Consider the following 20,128-nt stretch of genomic DNA (forward strand, 5'->3'; position numbering starts at 1 on the left):
CAATATTTTTTGCTGTGGCATTGGCAGAAGTTGGTGGAACAAGGTGACGAAAGTGGGGAACACAACTTAACTTCAAAGACATATTTCAGTTAGCCTTGATTCTTTCATAGGACACATCAGAAGTGGTTTCATTTCTTCTACTCAGCTTCCCAACTTGAGATTTGCAGGAAAAACTGATCAAATTTGTGAAAAATAGTTGACATGGCATGAACTTACCTATGAAAATGAATTTAATGATGTAAAATGACAGAACAAACGCCTCTTTCAGTAAGGAGATTTGGTGTTAAAATTCTGCTCCAGAACTATAATATTTATAACCTCCCATAATACTCTTCCGAAAAATTTATAGTAGGTGAGAAGTCACTTATCATGAACAGAAGCAGCATGGCAAGAGTTACCATCCCTCCCATCCAATGCATTTCAAGGAATCTTTATTGAGCACAACCTTAGAGTGGGCCCTGGATAGAAAGACACAGGGAACACAAACATGGATCAGACACTTCCCTGCCTTTCTGCAGTGTCCACACCATGGGGGCAACAAGAGACCAAGGGCTACAGGGTCAGAATAAGGAGTGATCATGTCTCTCAGAGGAATAGGGCATCATAAGAGATGACTCCATTGCAGAATTAACACTTAAGTCATATCTAGGAGGACACACGGGATGCTGGGTTAGAGAAATAGGGGAAAACCCATCCCAGTTGCAGGGTATCACAAAGTATAAACAGGCAGACTAAGAAGCGTAGAGTGTTTGGAAATTAGAAAAGTCAAGCTTAGCTGGAACATGGGCTCTGAGCAAGGGAGAAAGGGGAAATAAAACTGGGGGACAAACAGATGCTGTAGGATTTCAGACTCTTTCCTTGTCCATGGAAATCCACTGAAGGTTTTTACATGAAGGAGAGAAGTGATGACGGAAACTTTGCAAAGATCATCCTGGAGATGCGTGCAGATGTGGAGTCCTACACTTCTCCAGGCTTTTGCGTTTGCTCCCAGGACTGTGGGGACACATCCGGAGTTCTGGTAATGCAGGACACTACCCCCTGTGCCAGAGTCCTGGGGCAGGAACAACTATCCTGGCCTAAATACCAACAGCATCCTGCTGGGAGACGCGGGCAGAAGAAGGAAGACGTGAGTAGTGAAGGCAAGTCAGGAAACGATGCAGGAAGCAAGCAGAGGGGAACTGCCTGAGCTGGCATGGGAGGGCCAGGAATGGGGAGAGGTGGGAAACGGGCTTCAAAGGAAGAGGCAGATGGGAGGCCGTAAAGATGCAGTGGTCGGATAAGCAGGTCCCCCTGCGGTAGGAACGTGATGGAGGAGGAACACCGTGGCTTCAAGCCTCGGTGAGGAGACAGGGCTTCCCAGGTAATGCAAACAGTAAAGAACCTGCCTGCCAGTGAAGGAGACGTAAGAGACGCGGGTTCGATGCCTGGGTTGGGAAGATCCCCTGAAGGAAGGCATGGCAACCCACTCCAGTAGTCTTGCCTGGAGAGTCCCATGCACAGAGGAGCCTGGCGGGCTACAGCCCAGATCACAGAGACCTACGTGACTGAAGTGACTACATACGCACACACAGGGCAATGGTGGGAAGAATATGGATTCTACAGAAACTGAACCATCAACACTGCAGTGAGGCTCGAAAACTCACACAGCAATCACTCCCTCTGAGCTGCCTCCCCACCATGGGAGGACGAAACACCACCCCCAACCCATCTCCTTCTGCAGCCCAGCTGAAGTCCATCAGTTTCTACATCCCATAGCCCAGAGCTGGGGATGGGCCAAGCATGCTCCACCCACGAGGTTTGTGTTTAGTGCGTAGTCCGGCCATCAGCAGGGGCCCCACCATCTGCAGGGGGTCCTGCCATCAGCAGGACTGTCCTCAATTTTCTGCTCTATAACACGAATATGACACATGCCAGTCCGCTTTTTTAAAACTCCAGCGCCCCTCTCCCACAGTGTTCAATCTTTGTGTGATTTTAGAAATGCGATCGAGCTCTGACCTCATTTCTTTGACAGTCAACTTAGGGAAAGTATTTTAATTAGAAATTCACAGTTTCCAGCAACAGAGGAGAAAAGGGTAAGTGAGGCGTGAGGGGCAGGAGCTAGCTTCTTTGGCTGCAGAGAAATGTCTGGAAACCACCTGACAGAAGCCAGTGGACAGATACACAATAGAAGCTCCACTCTCAACAGGGATATTTCACTTTTCTGAAGCGTGAAAACCCTCACTCAACATGGTCAAGAAATGCTCTTTAAAATGTAATGGTGGTGTACCTATGGCTGATTCTTGTTGGTGTATGACAGAAAACCACAAAATTCTGCAAAGCAATTATCCTTCAATCAAAAATAAATAAATAAATAAAGTGGGATAAAAAGCAACGATGATGCCTGGAAATGTTTCTGTGTCCTCACTTGGAGTTGTTTTTGTTACCCAGCAGGCTTTGAAAACAAGAACTTAAAATGAAGACAAGGTAGAATCTTTTAAAGTTAAAATTGAGTGCATCAGTTCCTCTCTAATGGTTAAGGTCACTCTCTAAGATGACTAAGAATGTATCTAGTGAGAAAATGTATATAGCTATATTTGCTGCAAAATAAATGCACAAACTCACACTGAAAGAAGCGTGGCAGGTTCTCAAAAGATTAACACAGAGTTACTGCATGACCCAGAAACTCCTCTCCTACACAGGTACTCAAAAGAAGCAAAACAAGTCTGCACAAAAAAGTCTACATTTTCTACCTGTAGAAAAATGTTCACAGCACCATTATTCATAAGGAACAAAAAGTGGAAATAATCCAAATGCCCATCAATGGCTGAATGGACGAATAAAATAAGGTATGTCTATAGAATTGAATGGACATGAGTTTGAGTGAACTCCGGGAGCTGGTGATGGACAGGGAGGCCTGGTGTGCTGCAGTCCTTAGGGTCTCAAAGAGTCAGACACGACTGAGCGACTGAACTGAATTGAACTGATAGAACTGAATGTTATTTGACAATAAATGAAGTACTGATACACGGGGCAGCATAGAAGACCCCTGAGGCGTTATGCTGAGAGAAGCCAATCATTAAAAAATCCACATACTGCATGATCCTATTTATATGAAATTTCCAGAACAAGCAAATCCACTGAAAGTGGATGAGTGGTTTTCTAGTGTTAAAAGGGAAAGAGGGGAAATGTTGAATCTGCAAGTGGATCTGAAGTTTCTTTTCGAGGTGATAAAAACATTTTAAAACAGACTGTGGTAATGGCTGCACAATTCTGCAAATGTACTAACCTCAATGGATCGTACACTTTAAATGGGTAAATTATATAGTATATGAATAATATCTCTATAGAGCTGTTTTATATTACGGTAAAATACTTCCTTCAACATGGGATGAGAGTAGAAAGGGTCACCATGTTTCTTTTTTAAAATATTTCATCTTTATTTCCGCTTTCTAGAGGAAAAAAAAGCATACTGTAGATCTAAACAGCATTCCTGTTTCACTGGTTAATCTGGATTAGCACATGTCAGAAGGCATTTGTGGATGAGAGACTGGAGGGATGAATAAAGGAAGGAGGGAGGGCGGGTGTGGGAGCAGAGGAGGCAATCCAGGAGGGTCTGCAGAGAAGGAATACTCACAGAAAGGCCCCGGGGTCCTCGGGGTCCGACTTCTCCGGGCGGCCCCTGGCGGCCCTGTTACAAGGAAGGCAGGCAGAGAAACAGTTAAACTCCCTAACCCTTTGCTTCACCATGACAACAGGTTACAAGGCCTGAAAAGGGAACTTAGGACATCTTACCGGTTTGCCAGAATTCCCCAACTGACCGGGCTTCCCTGGAGCACCTGTGTTACCCTGAAGGTAGAACACAGTAATTCGGACTCATTCAGAACGTAAATAAGCAGAACGATCAACCTGACTTGCCCAGACCGGGTCTTTCCTACACTTAAACAGCATTAACTTCCTGATTTACACTGAGAATTTGGGAGGATGCAGACTCTCTTTCTTGGTGTATACATCAAAGTTCTTTAGATTTAGAATACTGTTTTGTCATTCCTGGAAGTATGATAAGGTTTCAAAAGTGTTAAAAAGAGAAGGTCCAATGTCAAAAAAGGAAGGTCTTTAGCCAGACAAGAATAACAGAGGCTTTTTCTTTTTTTTACAATATTAGTTAAATATGCCTTTCTTTATCATTTCCACCTCCAATACACTTCTTTGAGCCATTTTAACCCGACAGCGACACCATTTAAATTGTAAAGGATCATGCCAGCATGAGGAAACAAGGGATGTGCCAGCAAGCTCTGGGGAAAGCAGTATCTGGGATGCCCTCTCCACCATCAATTGCTCACGGTCTGCTACTGGGGGACACCTCAGCTCAAGACTGTCCGGCCACTATGACTGAAAGGCTGGAGCCACGTAAACGAACTGTGGCCAGTTTCTACATTAGTCACAGTGTATGTTTTATTTAAAGTAAAGCTATATTTTGTAAATTTTTCTTTCAACTATTGTTTTTAAGTGCTTGCATATAACCACTTAACACTGATTATTCTGTAAACAATACGCTTTAAGTTTCACTAAATCATCTTAATATTCATTGACAAAACCTCTGTGGCTTAATAATACCTTCCCTATTTTAAGTGGTAAAGAGCAATGTAACCTCTGTTTTACAGTGGCAAAGGATGACTCTTTCAAGAAGGAAGTCTGATCAGTAACACCTTGTCAAAGTACTCTTTCTGCAGCTGCAGTTCTCTTTGATTTCTCTTAAGGTCAAATATAAATTCAAAGGCAGGCTGGAACTATTTTAAGTGATAAACAAAATAGATCAGTAAAAGAATAAAAATAGAGAAAAATATTAATTGCAAAGTTCATCTTTTACCTTTTCACCGGCAACACCCTTTGCGCCAGGAATTCCAGGTATACCCTGAAAGAATGCATATGGAACGTGTGTTCAATCACCTCATCTGACAACCCGTGGGATGCCAAGCCCACTGCACACTGCCAAGGGGCTGAGGGCATCAGGACAACCTCAAAGCTGCAGTGTGGGAGAGAGCCTCCCTAGGTTCCCAATTCTGAACTTACTGACCGTCCACAATACCCACAAGCCACAGACTACAGACCTATCCACCAGCCACGAGACTTTGGCTTGTTATGTCTGAACACCCTGGAAGCAAATTCTAGCTCTAAACTAAAGTTACTTTTTAAAGATGAACTTCCAAATTAGAATCTGGTACTATTTTCAGGTCCCCAGGAAGCCTTCCTGGCATGATTTCATGTACAAAATACAAAACAGGAACCTGTCAATAAAACTCAGCAGCAAGTAGAAAAACAGAATGGCAGGAAAATCCTGGGTCTAACTGATATTTGGTGCTATCTGGAGGCCTAATATTCTCTGATTATTTTTAAAGTGTCAGATATCATAATAAACCAGAGGGCAGTCCTCAACATTACCAAGTAGCCCCTTTAACTTGAAATATGTGCCTAAAAAGAGCCAAGAAAACAAATGGGATAATCCACATGAATTTCCTACCACAGTAACGCAGGAAAATACCAATTCAAATAATTCTAAATAGCACACAATCAAAAGATGAAATCTTATAGCTCACATGGCTCCCCGAACATACTCTCAAACTTATGGCTCAACCCTGGTTCTAGGGCTTCAGAACTAGTTAAAGTAGGAGGAAGGATAAAGTCCGGACCACAGCTCAGGGTTGGGGAAATGATATAAAGAAAATTGAGTGAACTAAACAGAGGAATGGATGCAAAATATAAAGTTAAATCTTAGTGTGGTTGTCGGAGAAATAACTAGTTATTCAGAGAAAAAGTACAAAAATGTACAACTGTAAAAACACAAAATTAAAGCATCTTTTCTTCCCCAGAACTTATTAAAACATATGTTTCTCCCCCAAATGCATATGTTCAAAATATGTATATAAACCAATCAACATTTAAATACTCAAATACTTACAGGTAACCCCTGCAAACCTGCTTCACCAGGAGGCCCGGGTTTCCCTGGTTCCCCCTGAAAAAGAAAAATTTTGTTGAACCTGTATGAACTATTGTCTTTCTTTTAAGAAAAGGAAAGACAAACACCTTCTAAGTAAAAGGGTTATCTGCATAGCTGACCTTACGTGCACTTTTATAATGTGACCTTGTTCAGGATGGGAAGGTGGGATAGGACTTGGGATGGAAATGCCATCAAAATATGTGATTTCCTTCTGCCTATGTTCATCGACAAGGCAGTTTTACTGAGCTTCTGAAAATAAGCAAACATTCTTTTTGTTTTTTTTTAATTGAAGCATAGTTGATTTACAATGTTGCATTAATTTCTGCTGTATAACAAAGTGACTAATATACACATACGTAGATTCTTTTTAATATTCTTTTCCATTATGGCTTATCCCAGGAGACTGGATATAGTTCCCTGTGCTATACGGTAGGATCTTATTGTTTATCCATTATATATATAATAGTTTGCATCCACCACCCCCAAACTGCTAGCTCTTCCCTCCCCTATGGCAACCACAAGTCTGTTCTCCATGTCTGTGAGTCTGTTTCTGATTGGCAGATAAGTTCATTCGTGCCATATTTTAGATCCCACATGTGAGTGATATTATATGGTATTTGCCTTTCTCTTTCTGACTTCTGAGAAGTATTTTGAATTGACCCTTGATGTAAAAAACTAAAAGGAGGGAAAAAAGCCAAAGCCAGCTCAATAAATGTCCCAGTGACATAGTGATGGAAGCTCCTTGACAGGCCAGGGCAGAGACCACCCCATCACCCTGAGACTAAACTGCATGGCTACCTTTGTTCCCGGCATTCCAGGTATCCCGTCACGGCCATCCACACCTGGCAAGCCCTAAAGATGCACAAAGAAACACAGTGTCCCTTAGAAGCACATCCCTCTTCCTTTCATTAGTTTCTAAAGTTTTATTACAATAACCACTTTGAAGAATGAGCTTGATGACTACAGCTCAGGACTTACCGTGTCCCCTTTGGGCCCAGGGAGACCAGGAATTCCTGGAGAACCTTGAGGCCCCTGCAGGGCAGAAGGAGGAGACAGAACAGAGACAGTTACCACGTGTACTCAGGTCACGTCAAGGATATCCGCACGACCTCCATGCTGTTGGTGATTAACGTGGATTCGACTCACTCTGTCTCCCTTGGGACCTATTTCTCCTGGAGGGCCTCGCTGTCCTTGGTCACCCTGCATGAAAATAAAATTGTGTTCATGTGAGCAGAAGTAACTTATTGATAGGCTTTTGAAATGATGAAATTCTATCCAAATTATCTTACATTGCTCTTTCATCTCAATGGCTTTGATTTATCATGGATGCCTCAAGAAACCATTTTATAAAAATTATATTGTCCTAAAAATTGATATTACCATAAAGATCACCAAGACTTACACGTCAATTGATTTCACTGTAAATGCATAATGCTTCTGCACTCTTTGGATAAATAGGTATAATAAAATCAAGGTCCACACTGCAGGTAGCCTTGACATCAGGAACTCTGTCCACACATCCTCTAGCCTCACTGACTATCGTGGTGGGTTGAGGTTTGGATGAGTTGCCAACCTTTTCTCTGTATTTTACTTACTTCCCCAGTCAATAATAATGATTTCTGTCAGAACTATCCAGCTGATGCTGATACATGATCAGGCAGTAACAGATGAGAGGACGTGTCTTCCTAAAATACGGCTTTGGTTGAATTGCTGAGCTGCTCTGAAACCTCAAACAGCTTCCGATTGCTACCAGATCACTTACGATTGCCCAGATTGGCATAAAGCATTCCATAACGTACTTCTACCTTGTCTATCCCAGCTCATCTATCCCAGCTTCTAACAGGAGCTCCACACTCAGGCAGTGGCAGCCCTACAGCAGCACATCCCCATCACCCCAACAGGGCTGCTCCCCACCTGTCCTCGCTGCTCTATCCCACCTCACACGTTTGCAGGTCCACCTTCTTTTAAGGTCTGCTTGGCACACCATGTCTGTAGCTTGATCTTATGATGTTAGCCTCCAATTACATTCTTTCTTTCCCACTGGACCTTGACAGTTGGAAATTCTATTTCACTTATACCTTTTCTACTTTTTTATGTGGTATGAGTATCAACAAACTATTTTTTGGTTTATTTACTTCCATAAAAGATGTGAGGCAGTCCACACTAAGGACACATCTACACATGGCCATCAAAATATCAAATAATGAGATCAGACATCATACGAGAGGAAAAGCATAGAACTATCCAAGAAATTAAAATGAGAGAGTTACTGTGACTCCTGGCATCCTGCAACCAGAGTGAAAGGAAAAACACAGCAAGCAAAAAAAAAGAAATTTTGAGTAAACTTATAAGAAAAACAAGACCCATGTCAAGTCAGAAGAACATTTCTCTGTACAAAAGAAAAAAGAAAGATGTGTGACTTAATTTTTAAAATTTTAATAAGTACAAAAACTATTGCCCATTTTTTCACTTGATTCATATATAAATGATACCTGAACACATACATACATATATTAATAGCAAAAAATCTACCATTGATCATTGCTAAAAAATCTATCAGTGGATCCCATGAAAAGTACTTACAGGTGCACCAGGGAGCCCTTGAGGCCCAGGCTCTCCATCTAAGCCCCGAGCACCCTGCAAATAAGCAAGACAACGTGAATGAACTCGAGATCAGTGATGCATGCTAAGGGTACTTCAGTCTTTCTAAAGAATTTCAACATCCAGGTAAAAAAGAGGCTTTCTGTCTTGTGTTGCAGTATATACTGATATTCATCAGTGAACCCAAGGAGTATTTAATCAGAAACCTCAGTGGTGAAAACACTGGTTTCCATCTCATTCCATCAAAAGTACCACACCCAATCTTTGATACCACCTTGGATATCTTAAATGAACAAACACAACACCCTCTCCTGATTGCTGACGTGAGCTACTTACTGAGAGAACCTGGAAAGCCTATTGGGAAGGTTTGATCATCATGCTCTGGGGTTCCCAGGACTGCAGTGGGAATTCATTGATGATGAAGACCAAGGCGCCACCTAAATAGCAGTTGCCCTGGACCCTGCAGCTGCCACACCCAGGAGAGAGATTCCATGACTCTGGATTCCCACCCACATTTAGAATCAGGACTCCAGGCTTGTGATTTGGAGCCATAAACCGCAAAAAAGATGTGAGCATCCCCTCTTCCACCCTGACTAGACAGTAGGTTCAGTTTGTGTAAAGTGATTGATCTGTTTTCTCCACAACAGCTTCACCCTACCAAGTGATGCTGGCTAAAACCACAGAGCTTTATAAATCTAATTATCCTGAAATTATCTCTGACTTCCTTATCTGTGGTACACATCCCCTCCTTATTTTCATTATAAGGATCAAAACATCATTTCAAAACAAAAATATGGGGATTTTAGTGCTCTCCATTTACGCTACATGGCAAAACACAGCGGCCTCCCCTTGTTGAAATCTTTTTCTCATTTACCACTTGTATGAGAAGGCAGATGGGCACTTGAAGAGAAAATCCCTCTCCTAATGAACAGGCTTGGGAGAAGGAGATGATGAAAGAAATTAAAAAAAAAAAAAACAGTCAGAAAGGTATTGGGTAGATGTTAAGCCAAGAAAACCAGGTGGATGGTGTCTTCAATAAGAATTAAAAATTAGAAAACCTTTGATAGAAGGTTCAGACATGGGTAGAATCAAAGAAGCAGAGATAGCTACAGAGCCTTGAAAGTCTTTCATCCCTAAAAACTGGAATAGAGCAGAAGGTGTTCTCCATCCACTAGGAAGGAAGAGGTTTGGGAGACCTGAAAAAGCCTTTGAATTCAAAGCTCGTGTTGCTGGAGGGTAGCAGAGCTGGCCCTCGTATTACAGAAAGGTTTTGATGCCTCTCTCTCTCTTTCTCATTGCTGTTCAGCACCAGCTCAGACCCAAACTGCTGTTACTAGGTAACCACTGCATGGGTCTGAGTTCACCAGAAGAGCTTTTTTCTTTTCATTGAAAGCAATCTGACCACAGTCAGAGGCAATGAGAAAATTTTGAAAACTACCAAGTAGCAAAATACCTCAAATAAACAGCATACCAACAACGGTAACTGGTTTCAAAATAAGGGTCACATATTTTAGGAGATGATTTAAACCCAGAAAATAAGCAAAAGCCTGGGTATCAGCAACTTCAAAATAAATGGGATTTGTTACTTAGTAACAGAAGAGCACCAACAAAATGTTACCTAAGGTAACATGAATACAGAAATGTAAAAATATGTTTTTAAAAACACAATGCTTTTAGAAAAGAAATGTTCCAGAGGAGATGGAAGAGGGAGCCAAGTACATTGAGAAAACCTAAAGAGACAGAGAAAACCTGAAAAAAAATGACAATGAAGGAATTATTCACTGAACTATAATTCAATGAACTGCTTATTCACGAAGCAATTCCTTCAATCCACAAAACTGTACATCTATTTTCTCAGAAGGTTGGAGTTCTTTTACTGAGCGCCTGCAGTGTGCACGTTCTCCTTTTCTGGTTGTGAATGACAGGCTGTGTGCTTCTGTCTAGAGCAACAAGGATTAGTCTCAGAGGTCCGGTGAAGAATAAGGTGAGGGTCAGATGGAGTGATGGGCAAAGTGCCTTTTTCTTAATTTTCTGGAGCCCTACAAATGGGTTTTCTTAATAGACTTTCTAAAAAAGTGCAGACTGTTTTCTTAAAATCCGAGAGGTTAGACACACCCCCTCGCTCATGTAAACACACACACAGAGCAAGAGACATATTTCTGAGCTCATCATGAACATGCGAGTTTGAGCTGTTTTCACATTTGCTATCCACTCAGCCAAGCAACGGAGAAGGCAATGGCAAGCCACTCCAGTACTCTTGCCTAGAAAATCTCATGGACAGGGGAGCCTGGTGGGCTGCAGTCCATGGGGTCACTACTAGTCGGACACAACTGAGCGACTTCACTTTCACTTTTCACTTTCACACACTGGAGAAGGAAATGGCAACCCACTCCAGTGTTCTTGCCTGGAGAATCCCAAGGACGGTGGAGCCTGGTCGGCTCCCATCTGTGGGGTCGCACAGAGTCGGACACGACTGAAGTGACTTAGCAGCAGCAGCAGCCAAGCAATCCCTGCCCTGCCCTCTCCACCAATGACAATGCCGCCTCCGTCTGGCCAGGCATTCTGCCTTCCCCTCCTTCTCCACCCTCCTCCGCCTCTGCCCTGCACCCCAGGTACTGTTCAGGGTCAATTACTGACAATGACAAGATACGACAGACAACAGCCTGCTCACCCTGCTTACCCTCAATAACTTGAGATACACAGTACATAACAAGTATCCTGTGGATGACTCATTTCTATCATCTATGCTTATACAGAAATGTAAGAACCTAACCAAACTTCTACAAAGCACCCAATAAGAAATAAAAAGTGATGCTGTTGAAGATAAGAAGATATTCTGAAATGGCCCAAAACGTAAACGTTTACGTGTATGGATTCTGATGACCAGCATCACCATCTTACCTTCTCCCCTTTCTCGCCAGCTACGCCGGTGATGCCTCTCAAACCTTGAGCTCCCTTGAAAAGTAAACAAAAAGAGAGAGAAGTACATTCTTTGAGTTGAAGCACATATGCTTTGATGTCATCACAAAAGCTGACCCAGAAGGATACTATCATAACCAAAGGTAACTATGAGAAGAGTGACACGCTTTCCTAATTTAGAAGAAAAATCCAAAAGGAATTCTGCTGAAGGTAAAACTCCTTTTGAAAAATTCTGGAGACTTATACAAATCTGGAATTGGAATAATGACTGAACACAAAAAGAAAATACCATTAGCATAAAAGAATTATCATAAAGTGTTTGACTTTTAACTCACACACAGAATGCACTGCCACTTTTGCCTCCTCTGTGGTTTGTAACTTGGTTACATGTCACAGGGTAGTGATTTTAAACCTTGGAGTAACTTTTCCCCACCAACGTATGCCATCCAAGGCAATTAGGCTCCCAAGGTAGCCCAGGAAAACTTCTTCCTATAGATATAGCTGGGGTCTCCATCAACCACTTACATCACTCTTTGTTACACTGTTTCTACAATAAAAGATACTCTGAATTTCGGTGTGGGGCAGTAGGAACCCATTTTATCCTTTTTCAGGCACAGCAGAGGGTAATCCTCAAACTGAGAATGCAGAGTGTTATTTCTAGAATCCACTGCAATCCTGAATGTTACCATTCTAGACTTCTGGCCCCAAAACTGCAGGGATCCAGAAACAGATGCTGTAGACATGCTGCCTACAACAACAGGGGCAGACACGCCATCAGGAAAGCGGACTGGGCACCTCCAGACAACTTGCTAACTGTCCACACTGGCTTAAGACAAATGGGCTCTAGGCCAGTCACTTCCCTGTGTTATCACTGTCCCCACACCAGCTCTGTTTTACATCCAGATCAGTCCCAATTCTCTGTAGAACTGTTAGGAACAACCTGAAATATACATTTCAAGATGATCCAGCTCAGGACACAAAATGAGATGTGGCCAAATCAGATTAAAGAGGCTCCCTTACTGACTGTGGCTCACTTACTGACTCTGATCATAAATCAAAAAGAATTCCAGAAATATTTGGGTCAATAGCAGAGACATGGGAATGACATGTATTATCTCTCAAGGAGAGCTTTTGCATAAATATTCCAAAAAGCATTCTTTTTACAAATCTGTGTGTTCCTTGACAGATGCTGTATTTTATATAAAAAGTGAAAAAACTGTGAATTTTACAGAAATATTTTTGTGTGTCCTCTCCCAAACTCCAGAAGTAATGATATCCTCCAGTGACCACTGGGATCACGCAGCGTAAGACTGAAAAATACTTAACCGGAGGTCCTTGAGCTCCAACTTCTCCCAGTCCGCCCTGGTCTCCTTCTTCACCCTGAAAAGCAACACAGAGTAGGGCACCAAATGCTATTTCAGGAATTGACCCGAAGTGGGACCAGTCTAACTCTGCACCCCCTGAATTAGTCTATTATACTTTGTTAAATTATTTTATAAGAGTAATCCATATTAACTGAAGAGTATTTAGAAAATACAAACAAGTATAGAAATAAAGTCACCCCAATCCCACTTTTCAACTATAAACACCAGTAACATTTTAAATGCTATCCTTTCCAAATTTTTCTAAAGAGAGAGAGAGGAGGCGCGGGAGGGCAGAAGAGACACAGAGACTCAGAGGAAGGGTGTGCGTGCTGCGGGGGTATTATTAGGGAAGTGTGACCCCACTACACAGACTTTTCCATAAACTATATTTCTATTGATTTTCATTTTAATTTTTATTAGTTTTCATACCATGCACAATTTTTAAATTTATTTAAATCAGTCTTTTCTCCCATGACTTCTACCTTTGGTGTCACTCTTAGGAAAGCCTTATCTGCCTCCCAAAAATAAATAGATATTCATCTGTATTTTTCTTCTAGTAATTTTACATACATCATTTAATTTCTTATGCAGAAATCTTCAATTATCAGAAATTTATTTTTATGTAAATATAAAGGAGAAATCTCTCTTTTCCGTCTTGCTGTTGTTATTCAGTAGCTAAGTCGCGTCTGACTCTTTGTGACTCCATGGACTGTAGCACGCCAGGCCTCCCTGTCCCTCACTGCCTCCCGGAGTTTGCTCAGGTTCATGTCCTTTGAAGCATCCAACCATCTCATCCTCTGCAGCCCTCTTCTCCTTTTGCTTTTACTCTTTCCCAGCATCAGAGTCTTTTCTAATGAGTCGGCTCTTCTCATCAGTAGCCACAGTGTTGGAGCTTCAGCTTCAGCATCAGTCCTTCCAATGAACATTCAGGGTTGATTTCCTGTAGGATGGACTGGTTTGATCTCCTCACTGTCCAAGAGACTCTCAAGAGTCTTATCCAGCACCACAGTCTGAAAGCATCAGTTCTGTGGTGCTCAGTCTTCTTCATGGTCCAACACTCACATCCGTACATGACTACTGAGGAGACCATAGTTTTCACTAGATGGACCTTTGTCGGCAAAGTGATGACTTTGTTTTTTAATACACTGTCTAGCTTTATCATAGCCTTCCTTCCAAGAAGCAAGCATCTTCTATTTTCAGGGCTGCAGTTACCATCTGCAGTGATTTTAGAGCCCAAGAAGAGAAAATCTGTCTTTGCTTCCCCTTTTTCCCCTTCTATTTTCCTTCTTACTGCACTCTATTCAATATCATTTACTGAATAATAAATTCTCCCCACATAGGTTGGAAAATTCATTTTTAACATATATTAAATTGATAAATATACTTGTTTGTGGACTTCCTATTAAGCTCTACTGGTTTACTATATCATGTTGTCAATACTAAAACATTTTAATTATTGAGATTCTATAATACATTTTAATCTTTGGTTGGGAGAACTCATTTACTTTTATTTTTCATTTATAGTTACTCTTATTTTTCAGGTTTTCCTAAATGTATACCGTTAGACATGAATTTTAGAATTGTTGGGCGGATCTTCACCAAAAAAAGGCTGCTTGCTTTGTATTAGAACTTCATTAAATTAATAGATTATATAGAGAAATAATCTTTACAATACTGAATCTTTCCATTGTGGAACTCAGTATATCTTCTGATTTGGTCAAAATGTTTCCTTTTTCTTTCCATCAATAAAGTTTTGTTCTTTTCTTCAAATTGAATACTTAAGTGTGTTCTAAGGTATTTTGACTATCTGGTGGCTACTACTAATGGAATCCTCTTTCATCATGTTTTCTAATTATTGCTTTGACTTTTTATATAAATTATATAATCTCTGATACACGTGTTTTTTACTTTATTTATTTGGCTGTACCAGGTTTTAGCTACAGCATGTGAGTCTAGTTCCTTGACGAGGGATCAAACTCAGGCTCCCTGAACTGCACTGAGTCCTAGAGGCTGGACCACCAGGGAAGTCCCTCTGATAGATTTTTAAAAGTCAGGATATTCTAAACAGAAATTCAAGTACTACTATTTCTTACAGAAAGATTACTTTATGCACTCTGAGAAAGTCATTTTCTCTCTGACTAGGATTTTGTTTTTTATAATAGATATACTACCCTACATTTCCTATGGTAATAAATAACTTAAATTGTGAAGTTAGTTATTAGAAAAATATCTTAATTTTTAATATATGTACATTATAGTAGATTAAAATCCAATTCTATTGTTTATTACATGCTTCAATTCACTAATTTTCTTGTTCCACAGGCTGCAACTTTGTATTTGGAGATTTTTTTTTTCACACATACACAAAGAAATACCAAAAAAATTTAGTATCAGTATTAATATAGAACATTTGGCCACACAAAGCAAAGAACTAGGCTATACCTAAATCATTTACACTTGATTTCTGAATAACTGAGAATCTTTTACAGTGGATTTTTGTTAGTTCATGGAGTGGCTAATCAAAACATGTATAATTAAATACTACTTGTATTTCCCCACCTAAGTATAAAAACAACAGTGATTATAATTTTTCATTAGTAGAGCTTGGGTATTTTCCCATTGATTCTTGTTAAAACTTAGAGTAACATAATTGATTTAAATATTTGACCAAAAGGTGAATAGCACACAGTAACTAATCAATAACCACAAAGCTAAATGACAAACTTAGGAATAGCAATTTATTATCATTTCATTCTTAGATTCATAACCAATTTTTTAAAATATTCATAACTAATTTGTGGAGTAAATTCAATGCAGAATTGTGAATCTGAAAGCAAACTTCAAGACCCTAGTCGTAATTCTTCATCTTTCTGCTTTCAGTTCACAACTAAATGCATCCATTAGCCCTTTCAGGTTTCATTTTTCAAGGAGTTATATTATCTTCATAGATCAAATTTCAAAGAGAGCCACTGAAAGTTTAAGTGACCCATGCATGTGAAATAAATTAAAGGAACAGTCAACAATTTTTAATTATGAAAAGCTTTTTCATGAAAATTTTGGCCAGTTACCTAACACACCAAGAATTTTGCAGGTTCCCCACTTAAGAAGTCCAGATAACTAGCTTGCATAAGTCTCAAAAATACTAGTTTCATGGGTGATTAGAGAGACCTCTGATTGACTATTTCATTCCCAAACCCCATGGGATGGGGGAGTGGAAGTTTCCCAAAGAGAAGGGGTCACCAAAAAAAGAGGAAAGGATATAGGGCATCAAAACAGCAGAAGTCCACTAAATCTGCTTTACTATACATATTACTTCAAGGTGTCTTTCAATGTGGTTTAATATCCTGTTTCTGTGGTTAGATGATAGTCTATTATATGGATATGTCATACTTAAATTAGCCACATCAGACATATTTATTCATTTCTGTGCCCTTAGCACTTAGAATAAACCCTGGCACATAACAGGGATTAATAAATATTTGTTTTTGTTTTTTTGTTACAAATTTAAAAATTCAATGGAAGAACGGACACACAGAAAAACATCCAAAATACTTGATGTTTTTATAAATTTCTCCAATTTGTCATCAAGAATCCACCTGTGATATGCCAAATGAATAAAATGGCTCGACTATTCAGAACCTAAGTGATAAAAGACTTTTAAAATGTAAGTTCACACTGTAATAAGGTACAGAAAATTGGTTTATTTATCCTCATTATCTGAGATTGTTCAATAGTTTTTCCTAAGGAATTCAAGAATATTACTGCCTGAAGATATTAATAAATTTCTTCTCAAGCTCTTAACTTCGAAAGACAGACTTCTGCCACCCTGTAAAGGTGTAAATGGACATATTCAACAAAGTCTAGATGACCCACATTAATAAGAACAGTTTGATTTTGTAAAAATATTATGGAATTTACAGGGACAAATATTCTACCATATAAGAAGTCAAATTCTTCGTTACTCTAGGCGATTTCATCCTAGTGGATGAAAAAAGATAAATAGGTTACCTTACTTTACATTTCAGCCTTGCAGGACACACTAGCACCACTATAAGTTGTGCTGTGGATTCCAAGTTTCTACCCAAAAAACAATATAAGTGCTATTGCTAACTTCCAGATGACTCAAAGCCTAAGTTATATTGAAATGAAGTCAGAAACAAACAAAAATTATTTCAGAACTTGAGAAGCTATAAGCCAATTATCAACTTCCCTGTTCGCTTGTCTCAGCAACACTTGTCATAAAATTTTGTCTAGTGGAGTGGAACAACCAGCTTGAATAACATTTGACTATCAAAAGGATCAAGGAAAAGAGATGAGTATTATTGATCAGAAAAGGAAAGCAAGGAGTAGCAACACAGGAAGGAATGAAAGTGTATGGTGCTTTCTTTGTTCTTTTTTTTGTAACTGAACAACCTTAGGATATGATGCTTAGTCAGAATACTGATGCATCTATGAGAACTTGTCAATCATCACTGGAAAAGGAAGGGGCAAAAATCATGCTTTGTTAATCCTTACAAGCCCTTACTATGAAAGTCATTACAACCTCTTAATCACAATGTACCCACTAAATATTCCTTGTCCTTACCTTGTGACCTTGTCTTCCGGGTTCACCAATCTCTCCTTTAGCTCCTTTATGACCCTAACAAATGCAAAAATACATAAGTAGAGAAATAAACAAATGTGTTGGATTTGGCACAGAAAGTGATCAGATGGCTCATAAAGTTACCTTGCTCCTCTAAATGTAAGTCAACGTGCTGCTAAGAGAAAGGTTATGTCACAAAGAAATGACAGCCTTAGAAGAATTTTAAAACACCAAGTGTACTACACGACTGTATATAATAGGTATCAGTTTCAGTTAACAAACTCTGTCCTGGAGTAACAAATTCTCCATTACCTAGGTCAGTAACAAGATAGTGACATTGCCCGCTGGTGTCCAGATCCCTTCTTCCCAACTTCCTCTCACAGCTGGGTCAAAGGGGTGATATCTCCTCCACCATCAGTAACTCATTCTCCAGAAGTGGACGGCTGCCCCTGCTCTCTGGAGCCTCCTCCGAAAACCCTCTTCCTCCTCTGCACCCATGGCCTTATTGGAGGCAGAAGAAGGGCTTCCCCAGATGTACAGCTTTCACCCCTTCTTGTGCACAGTTTAAGTACAAATTCAGTTCAGTTCAGTCGCTCAGTCATGTCCAACTCTGCGACCCCATGGACTGCAGCACACCAGGCCTCCCTGTCCATCACCAACTCCTGGAGTTTACTCAAACTCATGTCCATTGAGTCAGTGATGCCATCCAACCATCTCATCCTCTGACATCCCCTTCTCCTCCTGCCTTCAATCTTTCCTAACATCAGGGTCTTTTCAAATGAGTCAGTTCTTCGCATCAGGTGGCCAAAGTATTGGAGTTTCAGCTTCAGCATCAGTCCTTCCAATGAATATTCAGGACTGATTTCCTTTAGGATGGACTGGTTTGGTCTCCTTGCAGACCAACGGACTCTCAAGAGTCTTCTCCAGCACCACAGTTCAAAAGCATTAATTCTTCGGCGCTCAGCTTTCTTTCTTGCCTGGAAAATCCCATGAACAGAGTAGCCTGGTAGGCTGCATGCAGTCCATGGGGTCGCTAAGAGTCAGACACAACTGAGCAACTTCATTTTCACTTTTCACTTCCATGCATTGGAGAAGGAAACGGCAACCCACTCCAGTGTTCTTGCCTGGAGAATCCCAGGGACAGGGGAGCCTGTTGGGCTGCCGTCTATGGGGTCACACAGAGTCGGACATGACTGAAGCGACTTAGCAGCAGCAGCAGCAGCTTTCTTTGTGGTCCAACTCTCACATTCATACATGACTACTGGAAAAACCATAGCCTTGACTAGACGGACCTTTGTTGGCAAAGTAATGTCTCTGCTTTATAAGTACAAATAGACAGCTATAAACAGCAAAGGCTGCAGAGCACAAGAAGAAATTCCCGTCTTTCATTGTCAGGACACCTGTCCTAACACTTTGGATCAGTAACATGAAATAAACATTACAAAAATTGTCTATCAGAGTTTTGTCCTGAAAACCGTTCTTGTTTCAATGTTCAAGTTTCCATGAAAAATAAGACACCCATCCAGGCCCCCATCTTCTGCACTGTGGGCGCATACCCAAGCTAACCTCAGAGAAAGCTGCAATGGGAAACCCAGTGCCTCAGAATCTTTTGGATCTTGGCATAACTCCCCTGATCTGGAATTTTTCAAAATCATTTCAGACTCATAGACTGGAGAGAGAAAGCCGATTAACCCTAGCATTTGGTATTTCTTTATTCCAATGGGCAATTTTGAAGCAATTATGACAGCAGAGTGAGAGAAAAACACATTTGGAAAGTATCTTTTTTTCCTCTATTTTGCACATTTTTTCCAATTTCTTTTTAACTAAAACAGTTTGAAATGCATTATATGTACGGTCCCTGGCCCCCATCTCTCACTATTGGAGTAAACTTCTGAACCTTCATCTGGTGTTCTAGAGTCTCTCAATCCAGTGCATTTCATTGATATTTCTTCCCTGAGAAACAGAAACACTGAACAGGCAAGTATCTGCATCTTGTTAGAAACACCTGTCGGCACACCAGCAAGAAATTCCAGGACTGAAAAAGGACCACAGACAAAGCCACTGAAAAAGAGACACAGACTTGCCTAACCCGTCAGAGTGGGGTCTGTGCACGAGCAAGGCCAATGCTTCAAGGAAAGCCTCTGTTTTTCATATGGATCATACTCTTGAAGTCAGAATACAGCACAGACATTATTGTCTTACCCTCATGCCTGGCAGACCTGGGTATCCCGATCGACCCGGTGGGCAGGAATTGGGACACTGCCAGAGAAACAGAAAGAGAGTGACCGAGAGCCTCTGCTTCGTGATAAAATCATTCATCTTTTAGGGTTTCCAGCTGCAGAATCCCAATGCAAGTCTATTCATTAATAACTCTGGCTACTCTTTCCTTTTTTATTTACCTGTAAACTCAGAAATATTCCTAGCTTACAGAAACATACAGAGAACATAACAAACCCTTTCCCCATGTATCCACTATCCAGATTTAATGAATGCTACTATTTTGCCGTATTATTTCAGATTCAATTTGTTCAAGAAATAAAACATTTGCAGACCAACCTCTCCCCCTCCAATACAACAGCTCTGTCCTAAAGGTCACGTTCCACCCAACAAATGGACCAAAACTGCATTTAGTGCAATTTTCCTCACTGTTTGAATATCAGTCTATAAATAAAACAAGTCTCAGAGAGT

At 40.6% G+C, this 20,128-nt stretch overlaps 1 protein-coding gene across 3 annotated transcripts in view; it reads right to left on the bottom strand.

Annotated features, from left to right (window-relative positions):
- The window catches only part of COL9A1 (collagen type IX alpha 1 chain), an 85,993-nt gene that overhangs the window by 27,998 nt on the left and 37,867 nt on the right, over positions 1 to 20,128 (bottom strand). For all 3 annotated transcript variants that reach the window (XM_088840927.1, XM_088840926.1, XM_088840928.1), the window contains 12 exons: positions 19,643 to 19,699; positions 17,444 to 17,497; positions 12,821 to 12,874; positions 11,477 to 11,530; positions 8,558 to 8,611; positions 7,121 to 7,174; positions 6,953 to 7,006; positions 6,773 to 6,826; positions 5,936 to 5,989; positions 4,847 to 4,891; positions 3,772 to 3,825; positions 3,614 to 3,667 (listed from right to left, as the gene is read on the bottom strand). In XM_088840927.1, the coding sequence (XP_088697053.1) occupies positions 3,614 to 3,667; positions 3,772 to 3,825; positions 4,847 to 4,891; positions 5,936 to 5,989; positions 6,773 to 6,826; positions 6,953 to 7,006; positions 7,121 to 7,174; positions 8,558 to 8,611; positions 11,477 to 11,530; positions 12,821 to 12,874; positions 17,444 to 17,497; positions 19,643 to 19,699 (642 nt within the window). The remainder of the gene's footprint in view (positions 1 to 3,613; positions 3,668 to 3,771; positions 3,826 to 4,846; positions 4,892 to 5,935; positions 5,990 to 6,772; positions 6,827 to 6,952; positions 7,007 to 7,120; positions 7,175 to 8,557; positions 8,612 to 11,476; positions 11,531 to 12,820; positions 12,875 to 17,443; positions 17,498 to 19,642; positions 19,700 to 20,128) is intronic.

This window comes from Moschus berezovskii, chromosome 10 (genome assembly GCF_049115385.1).
Source record: "Moschus berezovskii isolate FMDL1 chromosome 10, NW_MosBer_1.0, whole genome shotgun sequence".
Lineage (NCBI taxonomy): Eukaryota > Metazoa > Chordata > Mammalia > Artiodactyla > Moschidae > Moschus > Moschus berezovskii.